Below are 20,162 nucleotides of genomic sequence, written 5' to 3'. Positions count from 1 at the left end.
CACCGAGTGCCGCGCTGCGAGCTTGTAGATCTGCTATTTTTTTTAAAAACGTGAAAATTCGAATTTTGACCCGATTCTATAAGTGTCTTTTGAATCCTTCTAAGGTTTTTGGAAAAACTATGTCTGCAATCTGGCCAGCCATCGTCAAAGAAAAGGTCCTTTTCACTTCAACTGGAGCTCAGTTAGTCTGTTCTTGAGAGACTACTATGTCAGTGGTTCTCAAACCTTTTCATGTGAAGGACCCCCAAAATGATATGTATTTGGCCACGGACCCGCATCTCAAAATATCTAGTTCCAGGGACCACCCAGAAGCAAAATTTGAGTTACAAAACGTTCGCTTTGAAAATACATTATATTCAAAGATTTGCACCCATTTTCACGAATATTTCAAAAATAGCAGATCTGCGCGGCACTCGGTGCCGCGCTGTGAGCTTGTATATCTGCTATTTTTCACTGGTTAAAGCATTCAATCATTTCTAGGCCTAAATGGGTTAATCGATTAACTAGTGAGTTTGATTAACTGTTGCACCTCTGCCAACGTACCTGCTTTCCACAGCAAGGTCCTCTGCTCATTGTTGGAGTTGAAGGCCTTAGCAAAGTGGTGCGACTCCAGCAGACAGTCCAGCAGCTTGAAGAGCTGCTCTGACGTCAGGTAGCGGTACATGCCCTGGTCCTGGGTCTCCACGGGAACGTCGGCTGCATACAGGGGATCCCGCTACAGAAGGAACGGATTTTTACTAAAGCACAGTGATGCTCAACCGCTCTACGCATTAGGCCAGGGGTTCTCAAACCTTTTTAGGCCGTGACCCGCAAAATAAACATATTTGAACTGAGGTCCCCCACCCTGACAAGCACTTGGAATTGTAGGTATTACATTTAATGTGACTCGGTTCCACAGATAAATATTGTGAAAATAGCAGATCTACATGCGCATGCTCTGAGCAGGTAGATCTGCTATTTTCACAATATTCGCCTCTTGCTTACTTAATATTTGACAGTTTGGCATTAAAACGGTCTTGAAAGTCCTTAAATTGTCACTTTAGAAATGTGCAGATACCATGTATACACATACTGTGAGTTGAGTTGTTTACCATTGAGTGAGGGAAAAAAATGACATTAAGCTAATCATCTGGGGACCCCACAAAATACCTTGGGGACCCCACTTGGGGTCCTGACCCCAAGTTTGAGAACCACTGCATTAGGCCACGGATCCCCATTTTTAATATGATTTGTATCGCTGGCACCCCAATTTATACTTTAATTTACTGCTTAACTCAGAGTGTACAAATGGAACCAAATGGACCTGCAAGGGTCCAGATTTGGTTCTATTTTACAGCATTTTATTCTGCTGTGTTATTAATTTGATTTAGTACAGTGTAACATAAGTAGATTAAGTACTATACCAAAGTTCTGATAAGTGAATGGTGGTGAGTAGTGCTTACCTGGGCAGCGGCAAGGTTCTCTGCATCTTCTTTCTTACTGGTGGCAGGGAAGAAGACAATGTTGTCTATGGTCTGGATCAGCTCCAGCTGCACCACGCACTTTATCAACAGGGCTGAGAACAAACGCTGCTCCTGGACCTCTGTGAAATGTGCCCAAAACACAGACAGTTGAGAACTTATGTCTCACTTCACAAGGCACTATGTCTTCAAAGCATAACTTAAGCATTAAGTATTGAGTCAAGAGAGGAACTGACTTGTGGGGGTCCTGTTTCGGGGGCCGTCTTCGTACATGCCCGATGCAGAACTGTACTGGCTCTGTCGGCGGCTCTCTGTGGTGGCCCGGTCTGCGCTGCAGATGGACTGCTGGTCCTCGGAGCGGGACTGGATGTCCACAGATTTCTGGGAAATGGAGTCCTGACAGCAGCAAAGACAGAGGACAGGTACAGCATTAGTCTGTAGTACCGGTATAACCCAGTAGTTCAGACAGTATGTCAAATTTAAGAAGGACAAAGAGAATATTCATTTGCAAATCAAAGTGCAAACAGCAATATCATTTTTTTTGGTTTCCTCACCAGTTTGTCTGATAGATCTAAATGCTCTCCCTCGGCTCCAGCCGGCCTCCATGTTAACAGCCTGAGGAATGGAGCAGAGGTCATTCATTCATCAAGGAGTCAAATATTTAAGCATTGCTTAAGTTTACCAAGATTAAAAATCAGGGACAGACATTCCCTCTACTTCACATCAACAGCTAAGGCCGTGGTTTGTCATATTGAAGACCAAGCTCTAACACGCTCACAAAGCAGGTGCACGGCTAGACATGTGGCTAGACACTTACGTGTGTGGGATGGTGGTCTTGAAGATGTCTAGCATACAGTTGCACGTTTTGTCCCAGGTCTCCGGGCTGAACTTCTCCCCATTGAGGATGACCACGTTTTCTAGACAGTTGGTTCCGGACCGAGCCAGCTGTTCATTATCTATAGAGGTGGTGCGGGGGAGAAAGGCTGTGGTGAAAAATGAGGGACTGGTTCCTTGAGTCCTATCAAAATGGCCATGGGCAAGACAATGAGACCCAATCCTCATAAATGGCTGAGGATAATAACTGACTTATACTTAGTTGCACACTGAAAATGCCTGGCTGCAATTTACAATTACAATTTACGCATTTAGCAGACGCTTTTAATCCAAATCGACTACAATAGGCAGGTAATACATCAATATAATAAGCAAGATAATATGTCAGTACATCAGCAACAATATAAAAATGCGTAGGAATAATCTATAGCCTCACAACGCATCATGCTGCGACACGTTATGAGCTTGTAGATCAGCCATTTTCGGTGCAAGACACATTTTATTTATAAGGCGCCTTTCAAAGCACTCAAGGTCGCCGTACAACAGTATAAAAACAGCAGATAATACAAAATAGCAGTTAATACAATATAAAAACAGAAGTTAGAACAAATCACGAAATCACAATAAAAACAGAACAATTAGCAGCAGAGTAACAAAGAGGTCAGGCATATGCCTGCCTAAAAAAGTGGGTTTTGAGGTGGGTTTTAAACGTGGGGAGTGATTCACAGTTTCTGATGTCGGGGGGTAGGGAGTTCCAAAGGTGAGGGGCAGAGCGGCTGAAAGCTCGTAACCCCATGGTGGAGACACAGGCTGAGGGTTTGTCAGGGGGGTCAGTTGGATGGCAGAGGCAGATCTAAGAGACCGGGAGGGAATGTGTATGTCGATGAGGTCAGATAGGTATGGAGGAGCGAGGTTATGGATGGCCTTGAAGGTATGGAGGAGAATTTTATAGTTGATGCGTTGTTTGATGGGAAGCCAATGGAGTTGATACAGAACAGGGGTGATGTGATTGATGGCAGGGGTTCTGGTGATGATACGGGCAGCAGCATTCTGGACCAGTTGGAGTTTACGGAGGAGGTTTTAGGGGAGACCATAGAGGAGGGAGTTACAATAATCCAGGCGGGAAGTGACGAGGGAGTGAACCAGGATTGCAGCACTGTTGGGGGTGAGTGAAGGGCGGAGACGGTTGATATTTCGGAGGTGGAAATAGGCAGACCGGATGGTGTTATTAATATGGGAGTGGAATGATAGGGTATTGTCGAGGACGACACCCAGACTCTTAACCTGAGGGGAGGGGGAAACCGAGGAATTGTCAATAGTGAGGGAGAAACTGGGCTGCTTGGTGAGTGTGGATTTGGAACCAATGAGGACTACCTCGGTTTTATCACTGTTCAGTTTGAGGAAGTTTGAGGTGAACCAGGCTTTGATTTCCTGTAAACAGGCACTGAGGGAGGAGGGTGGGAAGTTGGAAGAGGGTTTGGAGGAGACATAGAGCTGGGTGTCGTCCGCGTAACAGTGGAAATTAATGTTATATTTGCGGAATAGCAGTCCGAGTGGGAGGAGGTAGATAATGAACAGGATGGGGCCAAGGACAGAGCCCTGGGGAACACCGGAGGAGATGGGGGATGGATGGGATGTGAATGATTTTAACTGAATGAACTGAGTACGGCCAGAGAGATATGAATTAAACCAGTCTAGGGGTGTATCTGAGAGTCCAATGGAAGCTAATCGGTCAAGGAGGGTGGAATGTGAGATAGTATCAAATGCGGCGCTCAGATCGAGGAGGATGAGGATGGATACTAGACCAGAATTTGCTGCCACCACGAGGTCGTTTGTAATTTTAATAAGAGCTGTTTCTGTGCTGTGGTGGGTGCGAAAACCGGACTGGAACTGTTCATAGAGGTTATTGTTGGAGAGGTGGGCCTGGAGTTGTGATGCTACTGCTTTTTCCAGGATTTTTGAGAGAAATGGCAGGTTGGAAATGGGACGGAGGTTATTGAAAATGTTGGGATCTAGACCAGGTTTTTTCAGTGATGGTGTAACAGCTGCGGTTTTGAGGGATGATGGGACGGAACCAGAGGTGAGGGAGGAATGGATGATGGCAGTTATCAGGGGCAGCAGAGAGGGGAGGGAGGCTATAACGAGGGAGGTTGGCATTGGGTCGAGTTGGCAGGTGGATGGCTTGGATTTACGGATGAGTTTTGATAATTCTGTGGCAGAGGGGAGTTGAAAGCAGGAAAAGGGTACCGAAATGGGAGGGCAGGGAACGAAAGGAGGTGGAGAGCTGGACGTATGATGGGTCAGTTGCTGGTGAATAGTGACTATTTTTGTGTTGAAAAATGACATCAGGGTGTTACAGTGGTCAGTGGAGTAGAAGTGTGGGGGGAGTGAGTCAGGGGGGCGGAGTGAGTTATTGACCACTGCGAACAGGGCCCTGGTGTTCCCAGCACCAGCAGTGATTTTGTCTGCAAAATATTGAGATTTGGCTGAGGAGATGGCGTTTTTATATTGTAGAATATGGGCATGATGGATCTGCTTGTGAATAGTCAGTCCGGTTTTATTGGAAAGCCGCTCCAGCTGACGTCCTTTGGCTTTCAGTTGGCGTAAATGAGGGGAGAACCACGGAGCAGAATGGTGAAATGAAACAGTCCGGGTTTTGAGGGGGGCAAGTGAATTTAACAAAATTTGGAGACCATCAGTGTATGTGGAAACAAGTTGATCCGGGTTGCATGGGGGGGTGCTGATGGGGAAACTGTCAATACCTGTTGTGAGTTCTGGTAAATTAATGTTTCTGATATTACGGAAGGACATAGTACGTGGCGGTTTGGTTTTGGACAGGGTCAGATTTACATTAAATGAAATAAGCTTGTGGTCGGAGATGGAGAGTTTGACACCAGAACAGTTGGAAGGAATTACACCGGAGCAACAGACTAGGTCCAGAGTATGACCTTTATCATGAGTGGGAAAATCAATATACTGTTTAAGACCAAAGCTGTCCAGGCAGGAGTTGAAGTCATTAGTGAGAGCATGCTTAGTATTGTCCATATGAATATTTATATCGCCAACCAGAATTATATTAGGTGAGAGTGAACAGATGTGGGTGAGAAATGTGGTAAATTCATCAATGAAATCCTCATTTGGTTTGGGTGGGCGGTAAATGTTGACCAGAACAGTTGGTGTGGGTCCGTTTAGTTGTAGAGCCATGGACTCAAATGAAAGGGACACAGGCAGTGCAACAGCTGAGACCTTCCAAGTCTCGCGGTGTAGTATGGCGAGACCACCTCCCCCTCTGCCGTTGCTACGAGGAAGCGAGGTGTAAACAAACCCAGGAGGAACAGACTCATTCAGCTGAGAGAAATCATCAACATGTTGCCATGTCTCAGTCAGACAGAGACAGTCATACGTGCGGTCACAGATTTGGTCCTGCACTAATTGCCCCTTGTCAGTTAGAGAGCGGACATTAAATAAACCAAAGTTAACATCTGAATGCTGGTTGGAGAAGCCAGCGGTGGTTAGGGGGCATAGGGGGATTGATATTAAATTTGATAAAACTACAGAGCGTTTGATAGATGGATTATTTAACCTAGGAACAGTCCTAACTTGGATGGAATGCATTGGTGAGGCGATTTGGGGATACAATTCCACTCCTGGCCAGTAGGGGGCGATGGGGAGTTTAGATGGTGAGGAGTAGAGAGCTGGATGACCAGAGGTGACCGAGGAACTTGTGCGCAATAAATCAGGCATGAGAGCGTTAGCTAAATGTCTAAAACACCCATGTAAGACAAACCTGGATATATCACACTCCTACATCTGTATGCATTGGCTAAGCTTCGACGCTCAATGAAATTAACCCATTTAGGCCTAGATTTAATGCTTTAACTATTGAAAAATAGCAGATCTACAAGCTCACAGCGTGGCACAGAGTGCCAGGCGAACATTTGTAACTCATTTGCTTCTGGGTGGTCCCTGGAACAACATATTTTGAGATGGGGGTCCTTGGCATGAAAGTTTGAGAACCACTGATTTAGAAGAAAGATTTAGAAGGGATTTTTAGAATCAGGTTAAAAATATTCAAAGACTTGCACACATTTTCACGATTTTTCAAAAATAGCAGATCTACAAGCTCGCAGCGTGGCATATCTGCTATTTTGTAATAGTTAAAGCATAAAAGAATGGTTTAAGTGGTTAAAATCTAAAGTAACACAGATTTGCGTTCAGGTCTAAATGATAAAAAACACTGCTCACTAGAAGGTTTGGTTTCCAAGGTGCTTACCTTGTTGCACACACCAGTACAGCTGGGACAGGATGTCGTCCAAGAGAACATCGTTGAGCGACTCAAAGTACTGCGTGAAGACGTCACAGATGGCGTACAGTGCATGGTTACAGGTGGTGGTCATCCACTCTGCTTTCTGAGGAGAACATGGCACAGCACACAATCCCACTTTGAATGAGCCTCTGACTGCAGTACATCACTATGACACTGCAGAGATGCTCTCAATGCTGGAGCCACGTATTAAAATGAAAACCATCAATTTTCATGACCATGAACAGAGGCTGGCAGTAGACACACACACACACACACACACACACACACACACACACACACACACACACACACACACACACACACACACACACACACACACACACACACACACACACACACACACACACACACACACACACACACACACTTGTTTAAATTCTGTTAAAAAACAAGAATTCCAATATGGCAGCATAGCCACATCATCATCAACCCAGTTTGTACATAGTAGGTGTGATGTGTACTTCAGTGTGTGTGATGCTGTGTTGTACTTCAATCTATTGTAGAACTGATGCTGCGTTTGCACTGGCACAGCAAAGATACACACTACAAAGCAATGCAGCATCGCTGTTAAATAGTTGCAAGCTTGAGCTTGTGATGTCATTTTGATGTGTTGGACAAACAAGAAAAATATGAATGAAAATAAAAAAGCCATAAAAAAAGAAAAAAACATGGAACTAGCGGACAGATATAATGTGTTTTCCCCCACTACAAGGGGGAATTGTGTGGTGGTGAGCAAAGGTGAGGAAATGATTAAAGAACACTTTTGTAGTATTGTAGCTTCTAATCTGGAATTTAAGCCATCTCAACTGGGATTGTAGCTTTGTAGATTTTGTGGCAGCTACAAACGTCGGGTCACTTGGGTGATGCCATGTACCTCGGTTTGTTGCTCAGGCAGCTTCATGTTGTCAAAGATCCTGAAGACGATCCTGAACAGATCCTGCCACCAGTGCTTCTCAAAGGTGTGGCCATAGGTCTTCATCACCTCGAACATCACCGTCAGACCCCTGGTAAGCACGCACACACACATGCTTTTCCTTTAACATTTTGAAAACGGTGTATAAGAGTATACAATAATGGCTGCAATTACCAATGAATGTATTAGTATGAAGCTGGAAGTTGCTGAAAGAGACGCATTCATGCTCTGTGAACCTACGCTGGAGTTTAAGGAGGTGGTGCCATAGTTTTGCACTTTCTTTCTGTTTTGAGTGTGTCTATGGAGTTAACATTACTCTAATAGACTCCCAGGTGTGGTTATAATATGCAAATGTGTCTTTCCTGGGTATTTTTGGTTTCTTCCTGAAAGCCTCCGAGTCAAAAGGCCCAATGGAAATACACCACTTTTTTACCATTCAGCAACATCTGTGGGTGTGGCTAACTTCAGCTGGGTCACCACCCATCTGAAAACCAGGTATACTTAATTTAATGAACAGGTGGAGGTGGCTCCATAAAAACATAATTTGAACACTTTCTGTACACTTTAAAAAAAAAAGAAATCTCCCTCCTAATCATAATACCTGATAATCATGTTTTAGGGGGGAATAAATCACTCACGTCTTTAAGTATATTATAAATATATTTTTCTTGTCATTTCGTTTTCAGGTGGAAAAAAAAAATGTTGAAGCCCTCCTACCTGGTTCTGACATCCAGTTTACACCTGTTGATGATACAGGAGAGTTCGAAGAGAATGGGGAACCACCCCCGCACCCACACGCGGTCCTCCGCCGCTACATTCATGTCATCACTGGTGTAGTCTTTGAAGGCCTGTCAGAGAAGCGAGAGCCCTGTTCATCAGTCTTCACTGTAGACTGAATTCTCCCCCGCAAGATCAATAAAGGTGTTATATTAGCTCTTTCATAACTGCCCGAAAGGCAATTAACCACCTGAAGTGTTCCTAATCTGGGCATGTCATAACAGGCATACATCCGGGCAAATTAACCACCTGAAGTGTTCCTACTTTTGGAGCAGAACGGCACCGTTGTGATTGTCGATTAAATGAAATACAACAAATATCTCTGGAATCTCGGGCGTGGCGGCCTGGACCAGCGGGAATATCTCGGGAATCTCGGGTCGGGGCAGTAAATTATTTTGAATATTGTTCTGGATTCAGCCGTCCATCATTGTAATCCCCTGGCAGCCCACAACCCCGGCTGGTTGAATGAGGCCTGGCGGTGGACACTGACCTGAGGCCGTTCAGAGACGTATTTGGCGCAGTGTCGGATGAGGCGGATGGCTTCCATGCTGGTGTCTGGGAAAGAGGCGTTGCAAGCGAACTCTGACAGACACTTCACCGCGTCCTGGAAGGAGTCGATGGTGGCCGCAAAGTGCTTCTCAAAGACATTCGCTGGGAGATGGACAGAAGGGGTAGGGGAAAAAGATTAAAGACAGGTGGAGCACACAATCATTTCACGTTCTTCACTACAAGACAGGCAGAAGTTATCATCAGCATAATAGCAGAAATTCTCTGGGCTGTAGTATTCATTTGTGTGAGTATGTGTGTGTCTCTCTTGTGGAAATCTACAGAACATACGGCAGAAATACACAGGTAAAAACGACAAGTAAAAATGCCCCATTAATTCTGAAACGGGCCTGAAAATAGGGGTGTATGTGTGTGGGTAGATGTTCTTGCAGGTTAACAGTTTAATATAAGTTTAATAACTAGTCATTAAATGACACTTCCTCAAACTCTTCCATCTGTTCTCTTTCTTTGCCTTCATAATACAGTAATTAGACACAGATGGGTAACGTAAATTACTGTATTTTTCACGCTGTGGACAAGATTTTCCACCCGAAAGGATCTAAACCAGGGGTCATCAACAGGGGGTCTGGGACCCCTAGGGGGTCCTCAGAGTTACTACAGGGGGGTCCTCCAAATCTTTGTGTGATAGTAACTTGTTTTTTCCCCCTTTCTTATATTAACTCCTTATCCATATTCTGAGAACTTTAGCCAAAAATGGCCGATCTACAAGCTCGTAGCAAGCCTCGCAGCAAAAAGCTTTGGAGGGGGAAAAGAGCAGACCAAGTACAGTGAAAGGTCAAGTTTATTAAGTATTGACCGTTCAAGTGGTTAAATATCTGAAAACACACATCAACATGAATCCAAAATACACTGTTGATCGTGCTGTCAAACAATGAAACTATATCTATAAACAGATTGTGGGGGTCCCTGCTTCATCTCTCTCTCTTAACTAAGGGGTCCTTGGCCTGAAAACGTTGAAGACGCCTGATCTAAACTGCACAACAACTGTGTGCACACAGTACGTGTGTGCTGTATGTTTGTGTGCGGAGTGTTACACTTACTGACGATATGGCCGGTGGTTTGGAAGGCCAGCTCAACGATGCTCTCATCCTGGTCCGAGGCGGCCAGGTGAAAGACGGAGAAGATGTTCTTCCACCCTGAACGGATGTTGCCTGCTTGGGAGTTCACCATCTGGGCAATACACCTCACTACCATGTCTCTGATGGTCGGAGACCTGGAGCACACAGCACATGGAGAGGGATGGAGAGGCGGACATGAGGAGCAGGGGTCATCAATATGTCTGTAATAATAATAATCTTTATTGTCCCCGAAGGGAAATTTGTCTTCACAGTCTGTTCAAATAAAGAAACACCACATAACCATATAACACAAACATATCACAAAGACAGATCATCAGTACCCCACTATACACAGAAAACCCTCTAACGATGGGGCGATTGCAGCAATGGCTGAGGGGACGAAACTCCTGCTAAACCGAACCTTGTGCCACTTCAAGGTTCTGTATCTTCGCCCTGATGGCAAGAGGTTGAAGTAGCGATGCAGAGGATGATCAGTGTCATTTATTATTGAGAGTGCTAAGCGTGTGGTGGCCTTATTGTTCATATCAGCAAGAGTGGGTGTGGGAAGTCCATGTACATAAACAAATTGGAAGCGTGGCAAAAACTTGGGTCTTGTTTGTGGCAAATCTAAGATTTTCTTGTACTTATTTTGATCATAAGACCCAATTACTGAATGTCAAGTCTCCAGGTTCTCTTCAGTAGATGTATGACACTCATTTACTACGACACTATGGCACATTAGGAGTCCAACTAGTACTAGTGGTTCTCAATTTCTTTTTATTTGCTATGACCACCATAACTCTGAGTGTGTTCAAATGGAACCAAATGGACCTGTAAGGGTCCATTTGGTTCCATTTGAACACTCTCAGAGTTACAGAACTGTTATGGTCAATTGGTCATTCAGGGCTATCTCTTTATGTGTTTCTGGTAATGTTATTGTCCACTCATTTTGTATGAACGTGGCAAAATTTTTAATTTTGACCCGTGATGAGGAGCAAGGGACAGACAGGAGGGAGAAGGAAGCAACGGTAGGAGAAGAGAGGAGGACAGAAAGAGAAAGGTGAAGGATGTGAAGGAAGGGGGAAATGAAAGAAGGAGGCACAGACAGATTTCATTCATTTAATCTAAGGCATGAAAATGTGCTTAATCAGCATCAATGAGCCTTATGAGTCATTCACAACACACTTAACACTGTTTTCAGGTAAACTGATCATACAGTAACTACATTGTTACTACTAAAAATGAGCGGAGCCCGACCGATGCCAGAATACTGGGTCCGATGCGGATCCTTTATTTGGAGAAAGATGGGTCACTCGAAATGTGGCCCTACTGCTTGTGTCTGTGCAAACAAGCAAAAAAAAAGATGCATAAGCACTTAAAGGACAACTTTGTTTTTTTACAACAAGGGTTCGTATTTTAGATTGTAATTAGAGAAAAGAGAAAATGAGTGTCAAAAGGTTTTCATTTGCTTCGTTCTATTGTTTTATGGCGTTTACCGTGCGTAGGCATGGGGGCATGCATACAAGTGGCTAAATATGTATTTTTAGACACAATAAGCCAGCAGTTTCTTTATTGCTATTTACAGTAACACTTCTAGCCCCCATAAGTCACATCCAACCATGAAAGGTTGCGTTGTATTTTGGGAATGGGCTTATTCTGTGTAAAATGACATATTTTATTTAGCCACTTGTACGCATGCCCCCAACCACTGAAATAGGAATCTCTAAAACAATAGAAAGAAGTAAATGAAATAATTTTAACACTCACCTTTTATATTCTTTAATTACAATCTAAAATATGAACCCTTGTTGTAAAAAACTAAAGTTGTCCTTTAAACCATAATACTTTGATGCATGACAAATCGCATAAATCAAAACATCAACACGCTCATCACATGCTTTGGTGCGTTGTGAGCTTGTAGATCGCCTATTTTTGTGGAATGTTTGCCTACTATGACATGCCCAGAATAGGGAGGCTAGGGCTCTTGTGGTTACTCAGTGACAGAGAGTGAGACGAGAGAGAGAGAGAGGCAAAGAAGAAAGGATAAGGATGATGGCGGAGGGCAGTGTGTTTTTGACTAACGGAGGTCTATACAACTATTCACAGTGCAAGAGTCATCACTGAATAGAGGGCATGCACGTCCACTGGGACCCGCCCCCCTAATCTAGACTGAGTGGCAAAACATTGAACAGCATGGAGCATTGGAGTTTTGAAGTGCTAGTTGCAAATCACTCAAAGGCCCTGCATAGTGCATACCACCTGTTTCTAATTTGCACATAATGCAGGAAGCAGCAGGGTGTTCTGTTGTTGAAAACGAGTGCTTCCAAACTCTGACACTTGGGGAAAAATAATCCCCTGCACAGAATGTCTTGACAGAAAGTAGCTCATAACATGCCTATGGTGGATTGTTATGAAACAAAAACTTTGCAGATAGAAAGAGGATAATTCAAGCTTTCAGTACAGCCACAATGTTGATGAGTTTAACTTTGTTTAATACAATCAGATAGGACTTTTCTGTTTGGATGTATGGGCTGTCAATGGCAGAACTTAGTGTTTTGCCATTCAGTAGGCGTGTTCCCACATAACTTCCAGCTACAGTGATGTCACGCGCATACCCTCTATTATGAATCCTTCAAGGCCACGTTAGAGGCCTTATGTCTGTAAACACCACACAACAGCAGTACACATTTCAGTGTCTCACTCACACACACACACACACACACACACACACACACACACACACACACACACACACACACACACACACACACACACACACACACACACACACACACACACACACACACACACACACACACACACTACCTGTTCTTTTTCATGATGTGCTCAAAAGGCCTCAGAAAGTCCTTCTGGAATCTGAAATTGGCCAGCTCGCCCTTCTCTAAGAATTTCATGGACAATTGCCTGAGGGAGTCCACTGCAAATATTGCCACGTCTTCATTTGGATTGCAGCCAACCTGAGCAGAGTGGATGAGAAGAAAACACAGCTTTAACCTTCAAAATGCTTTCATAGCCCTCTAAAGATGTAATGCTTCCGTAGCTTCTTTTCCGGAGCAGGCAGCATCAGTACTTAATTGATACAGGCAAGCAAATCATCCACTTTCCAATTAGAGCAAAATATTTCTTCAATAAGTTCCTTTTGCAACAGGATAAATGACTGCTTTAAGATACAGTACAAAACTCCATTTGCAGCCACTATGTGCTCAGTTAGAGATAAGTCCTTGAATGCTAAAGGCATAGAAAGCTTTCCTGGCAGCACTTTACGTTAATCAGTGTCCTCATTTCACATGGTTGGATGGGTTGGTCGAGAAGCAGCAGCTCAGTCCAGGAATTTGTTTGTCGATATCGATGAAAGATTCAAGAGATTTTATATGTCACATGCTCAGTATTTGCAGTGAAATGTTGCTGTGTCTGACTTCACTAGATTCTAGACCAGGGGTATTCAAATAGATTAGGCAGTGGGCAGCCACAATTGTAAAATCAATTGAAGTCAGGGGCCACAAGACTGTGACAACAGAAATTAACGAAAAATGTTCATGGTTAACCGGTTCATGGTTTGTTGTTCGCTGTGTCCGATAAGACAACAATGGACATGTATGTCCATAAGGCTATGGTAACTTATAGGCCCTGCTTCATGCTGCATTAATGCATTTGATGTGTTCTGTGCCAGTCCTTTATAGAGCAAAGGCTTATTAAGAAAATAAGTAGATACAGTATTTCAGTATGTTCTGCATGGGTAATTGGCATGGAAGTGTCTTTGCAGGAAGAGTATTTGAGGCAGGCTGGCAAGGTGAAGTGTTTTACATGTTCGTATGAATAGAAGGCTTTTGCTTTTATTTTGAGTACCCGACTGATAAGAGCACAAGATGTGTTTGAAGTTAATGATGATGGAGAAGATGGACACAATCCAGGTGAATTATTTCTTTGGGGCAAATGGACAACATCCACTCAAGACCCAGAAATGGTTTTAAATGGATGGATGAACTGCACTCAGAACTCGAGCTCTTGTATGTTGCCAAGCTACCCAGCTCCATGATGAAAAAAGAAATTGCTGAACATTCAAAATGGTCATCCTGTACAACCAACCACCCAATAATAATTTGTTACATTTATTTTTACATTGGAATATGGAATGTTCTCCAGGGGCTACAAGAAAGTTCTGCTGGGGCCGCATTTGGCCCACGGGCCGCCAGTTGAATATCACTGGTCTAGACAATATTGGTCATACTGGCAATATTGATTAATGGAAACAATATTGACAATACGCTTGCGTAGCCAGACTGATACGTCTGAGGAAATCTAAATTCAATGAATGCCAATACCTGTAAATCTAGTAAAGACTAGATTAGACTAGATTAACCTAACAAAGTCTCATTTGACATTTCCCATCCAAGTTGAGTGTAAGGTACACACCTTGTTGAAGTGGTCTCCAATGACCTCCCAGATCCTGGACCACTGCAGTCGGATGCGCCCCATGTTGTAGTAGGAGATCTCCACTATCTTCTGCAGGCTGAACATGCGTGGGTGTGTGGGTGAGGCCAGCTCATCCATGGACACAGCGCACAGCCAGCGCACAAAGTCAACTGACAGAGAGGTCAGAGCACATTTGGAAAATGAGCACAGAACATGTGTCTTTACATGAACCCCACATGAACTGCAGGAATGAAAAGTGTCAAGGGAATCGATCCAGATATCAGATTATGTCTCACCTATAGCATTACCATCCAGTCTCGTAGAACCTGTGAATATCCTGAAAAAGAAAAGCCAAAACCTTTATATAAAGGCAAATATGCAGCCACTTTTGAAGAAAATGTAGATCAGCACTTTAGTCAAAATGTTTAGTGCATGACCATTTTCTTCATTTACAGTCCACTGTCAGCTACACTGCTATTGGTTTATTCAAGTGAATTCTCATCCCACTTAAAAAGGCAATATTGCATAGCTCCAGGTATTATACAAAGAAAGAAAAAAGATAACTCCAGCTACATATCCAGTATAATTCTTCATCCAGGACCACTACAGTACCTGTCTACAGCCACCACCACACTCTGAGAGCTGGTCTCTCCTATGGATTCCTGGATGCAGGCCATCTGCTTACGGTCCATTGTCCCTCCAACTACAGGTCAAAGCAGAAAGTTACCAATCACAAAGAGGTGACGTCATTGATTGCAAGGATATTGGACTAATGGGATAACCACAACAAACTCAGCTATAACAATAAACCTATTGTTTTAAAAGTTGCTCTCACTCAAGTGGATGGCAGAGACAAGACCACAACTACAATGCTAACATCAAAGTGGATGCTCACAAAATTATCCTAATAGTTATCATATATAGTATTATATATCGTCGCAGTAAGGAAGAACCCACTTATCTCCATATTTTTACTTTTAATGTTTTTTTCCCCCATAAATGAATGGCATACTTGATCATACTACAGTGTCACACAAAAGTATCAAAAGGTATTGAATCCTGAAAAGTAACAGTTTTGGACATAATGAGCTTTCCTTCCAACAGCAATGACATATAATTTAGTTATCGTGCTTGGTGTGGGCGGACCATTATAAACCGAGCACAAAAAGAAAATAAACTTGAATTCGGTCCATTATATCCCCTTAAATAATACCAATTTGTATTGTGTTGATTCGTCACCTTTACAACGAGGTACAGCTTGTAAGCATCGGGCATTCTAGGCATGAGCTACACAGCCAAACATGTGGGTAGCGCCGACCAAAACTTTGCAATATACCGTACTGTTCTGCTGGCATTTACTCTTGTTTTGGGCTTCCCAGACACTGAGCTTAAAATGAACAAATGTGTGTTGTTTTTTCTTTTCCTTATTACTGTGGGAGAGTGCAATAATTAAATGAACCAAGCAACAAAGGTGAACACCAAAAGAACAGATTGCAGGCCTGCCAGGCCATTTTGACAATTTTTGGAGGGGCGCTACCCACACGTTTGACTGGGTTGCTCATTCCACAAATGCCAGATCCTTACAGTCTGTACCTTAAAGGTGACACATCAACGATAACAATTATATCAAACACAATACCATTTGGCATAATTAAAGGGGGGATATAATGTACCGAATTTTGGCAAATTTCGGGTCGGCGCTACCCACACGTTTGGCTGTGGTGCTCATTCCACGAATGCCTGATGCTTACAAACTGTACATCCTTGTAAAGGAGACGAATCAATGATAAAAAGTATATAAAACTAAATACAAATTGGTATTATTAAAGGGGAATTATAATGGACCGAATTCAAGTTTCCTTTCTTTTTGTGCGGAGTATAGTATCAGTGTATGACATAACATTAACATCACAGTGTATGACATAACATTACAGCACTCCATGTTAATTAGCTGATACCGACCTAGGCCAAGGTACTCATCAGTATTGGCCTCCTTGGTACTCATGATGAAGCCATCCTTTCCTCGCACCGTCCCTGAGATGTAGCGCGTCTTAACCCCCGTGCCGATCAGCTGGGCCAGCTCCAACTGACTAATGCACTTCATGATCTGATCAAAAGAAGCACCACAGCATGGTCAATAAAGCAATAAAGTAATTAGGTATTACATTATCAGTAAAATATGACTATGTATGTTATGTAAAACATTCCACTATCAGGGATTTGTATGGTGCAGAGAGAGAGAGATCGGCTGACTGGAGGCAGTCATTTAGAGGCAGACCTCGTGCCAAGAGTTGCCCAGGTAGTTGCCATCCGTGTGGGCCACAGTGATGAGGGTCTTGATGGTGTCAATGTTCTTCTGCTTCATCTCAGCGATGCCGGTGCTGGCTGTCAGCAGCGTGAACCTGGCCAGGGCCTGAACATACGCATCTCGCTCCAACTGGTGGGCGAAGTGTGGAGAGAAGGTGGGGAGAAGAGAGCGCAAGTCTGAGTGATCCAGAGATATTGATTATACAATGCTCAACACGCATATTATGTTGTTATGCTATAGTATTAAAATGCAATTATATGGTGTGGGCAACAGAAATATATGTCATATATCTCTAACATAAATAGGTATGTCTAAATTGTTTACAGTTAACAGGGTTAAATAATGTCATGATTACAATCAATTAAAAACAGGTTTGAAAAGTGATAGGTGAATGATCCTATCTAAACAAAATAATTGAAAGTTATCAGATCTTAATGATGGCTGATATTCTATTAGAAAACCTCTGTGAGAGTGTAATTTTTCAGTATGGCAGGGATCTCTTCATGGAGAGCGGTGTCTCCTAAGGCATGTCTCTCTGGAGTTATGCCCCAATTTGGAAACTCAGTTAAGGAGATGGACCCCAAGTGCGCCTGAAGCCACCATCCATTAATGATTAAACATTCATCAATCGTAAAAATAATTTCCACAAAAACTCCATAAACGTTCAGGTCATTTGTGATGCCAAGCTATCTTTCCTAGATGTGCTACAGTAGCTCGGTGGTCCGGGGGGACGCACAAGGATGCACAACTACATAATTTTTCAGAACAGCATAGGGATATCCCCAGTACCGTGTTACATTAATATTCAAAACGTTTCGCCCGATTTTTCTTATGCTGTGATTGAAATGTTTCATAAAGCACACATCAACCCTGTCATGAGATGATTTCTGAGCTCAGATCTGCGCTTGATAAATGAGTGTGAATATCTGTACATCAACAATGGTAAAAAAATATTTCTTGAAATTCCCACTACTGCAATACCTGTATGGAGAAGATGCAGGCTATCCTGATGGCACAGCGGATGCCCTCCAGACAAAGAGTTGCCACCTCTGTGTCGTCACAGTCTTGAAGCCCAACGCTGAAGGCGGCAAGGAAGGGCGTCCAGGCAAGCTGATGTGCAAAATGAATGAAGGTGTAATGTTATGCCACCCACGTTTTCCTTCCTGCATTGGTGTGGAGGTACAGATGTGTGGGGGCGCGGGTGCAAGTCTCACCTTGAACATGGGCCTGACGTGCTCCAGGTGTGTGGCGCTGGTGAAGGGCGCCTGGACGTGACTGACCGCCTCCATCAGAGCCTTCGCCGTCTTGGCCATCTGCTCCATTTCTAAGTTGTACAGCAGACGCCTCTGTTTCTCACTTGCCACACCTGCTCCCGGATCAGAGCACACGTGCACACACGCGCACACGCACACACACACACACACACACACACACACACACACACACACACACACACACACACACACACAGTTACTGATAGTAACACATCTGTTTGCTATGTTCTGAAATGAAAATGCTCTTAAATAACTTAATATCAGAAACAAAATGTGTAACAATCTCTTGGCAAAATCTGACATCATTAAACTTTGGTTTTAGAGCATGACTCTCATAGGCATGCCGTCTAAAAGAGGTTCTGTGTCTTGTGTGTCATTGACAATGGATCCAACAGGCTGGTCGCATGAAGATCGAGGTCCACAACGGAAACACACCGTTCCCATGTGGATCCCGAGATCCACATTTTATTTTTCTTTCAAATGATAAAAAGGAAACATTTTGTATTCTTTCCAGGCACAGAGTGCAAAAAGAATTGCATCCAATCCATCAATCCATCATTGCTTCCAGTCTGATGGGCAATCAGTCCTCTCTGATCAGACTAAAAGTATAATAACTTTGGACATGCTCAATTTCAGAGTGTAATGCAACTCTTATCTCCTAGTGGTAGGAGACTCACTCTGCTTGCTGGATTTCAGGGTGATTTCCTTAGTCTCCTTCATGGCAATCTTTTTCCCCGCAATCTCATCGTAGATAGCCGACAGGTACTCCTCCGGCAGGTCTTTGCTGTCGTTTATCCCTCGATTCATCTTGATGTATTGCTCCTTGGTCATTTTGTTCTTCACCTTTTTAAGGAAGTGTGGGAGGGAGGGGATATGGGTGAAATGATGCTACATTGTGTGCACATTGATACTGTGGTAATGGTATTCCCAGCAGCAGCTGGGATCAGCGGGGTGAAAGGCTTACCTGTGGACTGTGAAGGTCTGTCGTCAGCATAATGATTGAGTAGGCAAGGACGTACGCTGTGTCAGCGCTCGCAAACTCGGTTTGTCTGGGAAGGAGAGAGGGAAACGGATGAACAACAGGTGTCAGTCACACAAAAAAAAACACCATAGCTATTCCCATCACATGAACTATATCAGTTGTTCTCAACCTTTTCAGGCCGCGACCCCCCAAATAATCATATTTTAACTGGGGACCCCACCCTGACGAGCACTAAGAGTTGAGATATTACCCACAGGTTGAGAACCACATGAACTACATGAGACATCATTACAGAAATGACACTGAATCTCACCCCTGGTTGCATTCCAGATATCTAGCAGCAAATTTTTCCATGAGCCGGTCAATCTTCTGAGCCTCCCCGGGCAGCCGGAACCCCTCCAGGAACATACGCAGCGCAGAAACAAAGTCTTTGCCCAGGAAGTCCATTTGGTCCACGTAGGCATACATCACCTCTTTGTTAAAGCGGTCGTTGTCCCCAAGAAACTCTCCCACTTGAGTCTTAGGAGGGGAAAACAAATAAGAGAGCGAGGAAGAACAGGAAATTAGGCAACATACAGTACAATAATTACTTTAAAAAGGAGAAACCATAATTGTCTAATTCCCATTCAACTAGTAGGACGCCTCAGGGCGATGAAAATGCAATCCTTTTATCATTATTGTATATTTGATGTATGTACAAAAGAACCTGCTACTCACATTATTATACCATCTTTATTTCCCTAATGCTTCAATTGAAAATCAAATAAACAAAGTAAAAAAAAAAAAGACGCCTCAGGGCGACAAGCGACCTTGCCCTAAAGGGCGAGGTAGCGCCACAGTGACAGTGACACAATGGACATCAGGGATGTGGACATCAGGGATCTCCATATATGGGCAAAAAAGGGATTTGTTTCCATGGCATCACAGGGATCTCCATATCTCCATATATGGGCATAAAAGGGATTTGTTCCCCTGGCATCACAGGGATCTCGAGAGAGGGCGAGATCATTTAGCGACCTACAACCGGGTCGCGACGTGGTCGGTAGTTTTCAGCGACCGGGTCGCAAAATCGAGCGACCGGGTCACTAAATGGAGCGACCGGGTCGCTAAATCACCGACCGCGGCACTAAAGCGAGCGACCGGGTCGCTAAATGGAGCGACCGGGTCGCTAAATCACCGACCGCGGCACTAAAGCGAGCGACCGGGTCGCTAAATCGACCGACTGGGA

The 20,162-nt window shown here is 43.8% G+C and overlaps 1 protein-coding gene across 2 annotated transcripts in view; it reads right to left on the bottom strand.

The window, feature by feature from the left end:
* Window positions 1-20,162, bottom strand: part of arfgef1 (ADP-ribosylation factor guanine nucleotide-exchange factor 1 (brefeldin A-inhibited)) — a 90,868-nt gene that overhangs the window by 11,210 nt on the left and 59,496 nt on the right. For both annotated transcript variants that reach the window (XM_080752060.1, XM_080752059.1), the window contains 21 exons: window positions 19,248-19,453; window positions 18,917-19,001; window positions 18,630-18,795; window positions 17,893-18,044; window positions 17,660-17,788; window positions 16,649-16,807; window positions 16,333-16,477; window positions 14,983-15,073; window positions 14,667-14,707; window positions 14,371-14,540; window positions 12,763-12,914; window positions 9,919-10,091; window positions 8,802-8,962; window positions 8,252-8,382; window positions 7,496-7,625; window positions 6,568-6,703; window positions 2,278-2,416; window positions 2,015-2,075; window positions 1,697-1,856; window positions 1,443-1,582; window positions 544-715 (listed from right to left, as the gene is read on the bottom strand). In XM_080752060.1, the coding sequence (XP_080608186.1) occupies window positions 544-715; window positions 1,443-1,582; window positions 1,697-1,856; window positions 2,015-2,075; window positions 2,278-2,416; window positions 6,568-6,703; window positions 7,496-7,625; window positions 8,252-8,382; window positions 8,802-8,962; window positions 9,919-10,091; window positions 12,763-12,914; window positions 14,371-14,540; window positions 14,667-14,707; window positions 14,983-15,073; window positions 16,333-16,477; window positions 16,649-16,807; window positions 17,660-17,788; window positions 17,893-18,044; window positions 18,630-18,795; window positions 18,917-19,001; window positions 19,248-19,453 (2,899 nt within the window). The remainder of the gene's footprint in view (window positions 1-543; window positions 716-1,442; window positions 1,583-1,696; window positions 1,857-2,014; window positions 2,076-2,277; window positions 2,417-6,567; window positions 6,704-7,495; window positions 7,626-8,251; window positions 8,383-8,801; window positions 8,963-9,918; window positions 10,092-12,762; window positions 12,915-14,370; window positions 14,541-14,666; window positions 14,708-14,982; window positions 15,074-16,332; window positions 16,478-16,648; window positions 16,808-17,659; window positions 17,789-17,892; window positions 18,045-18,629; window positions 18,796-18,916; window positions 19,002-19,247; window positions 19,454-20,162) is intronic.

Source organism: Nannobrachium achirus (assembly GCF_963921795.1).
Source record: "Nannobrachium achirus genome assembly, chromosome: 21".
Lineage (NCBI taxonomy): Eukaryota > Metazoa > Chordata > Actinopteri > Myctophiformes > Myctophidae > Nannobrachium > Nannobrachium achirus.
This window is presented reverse-complemented; position numbering and strand designations above follow the sequence as displayed.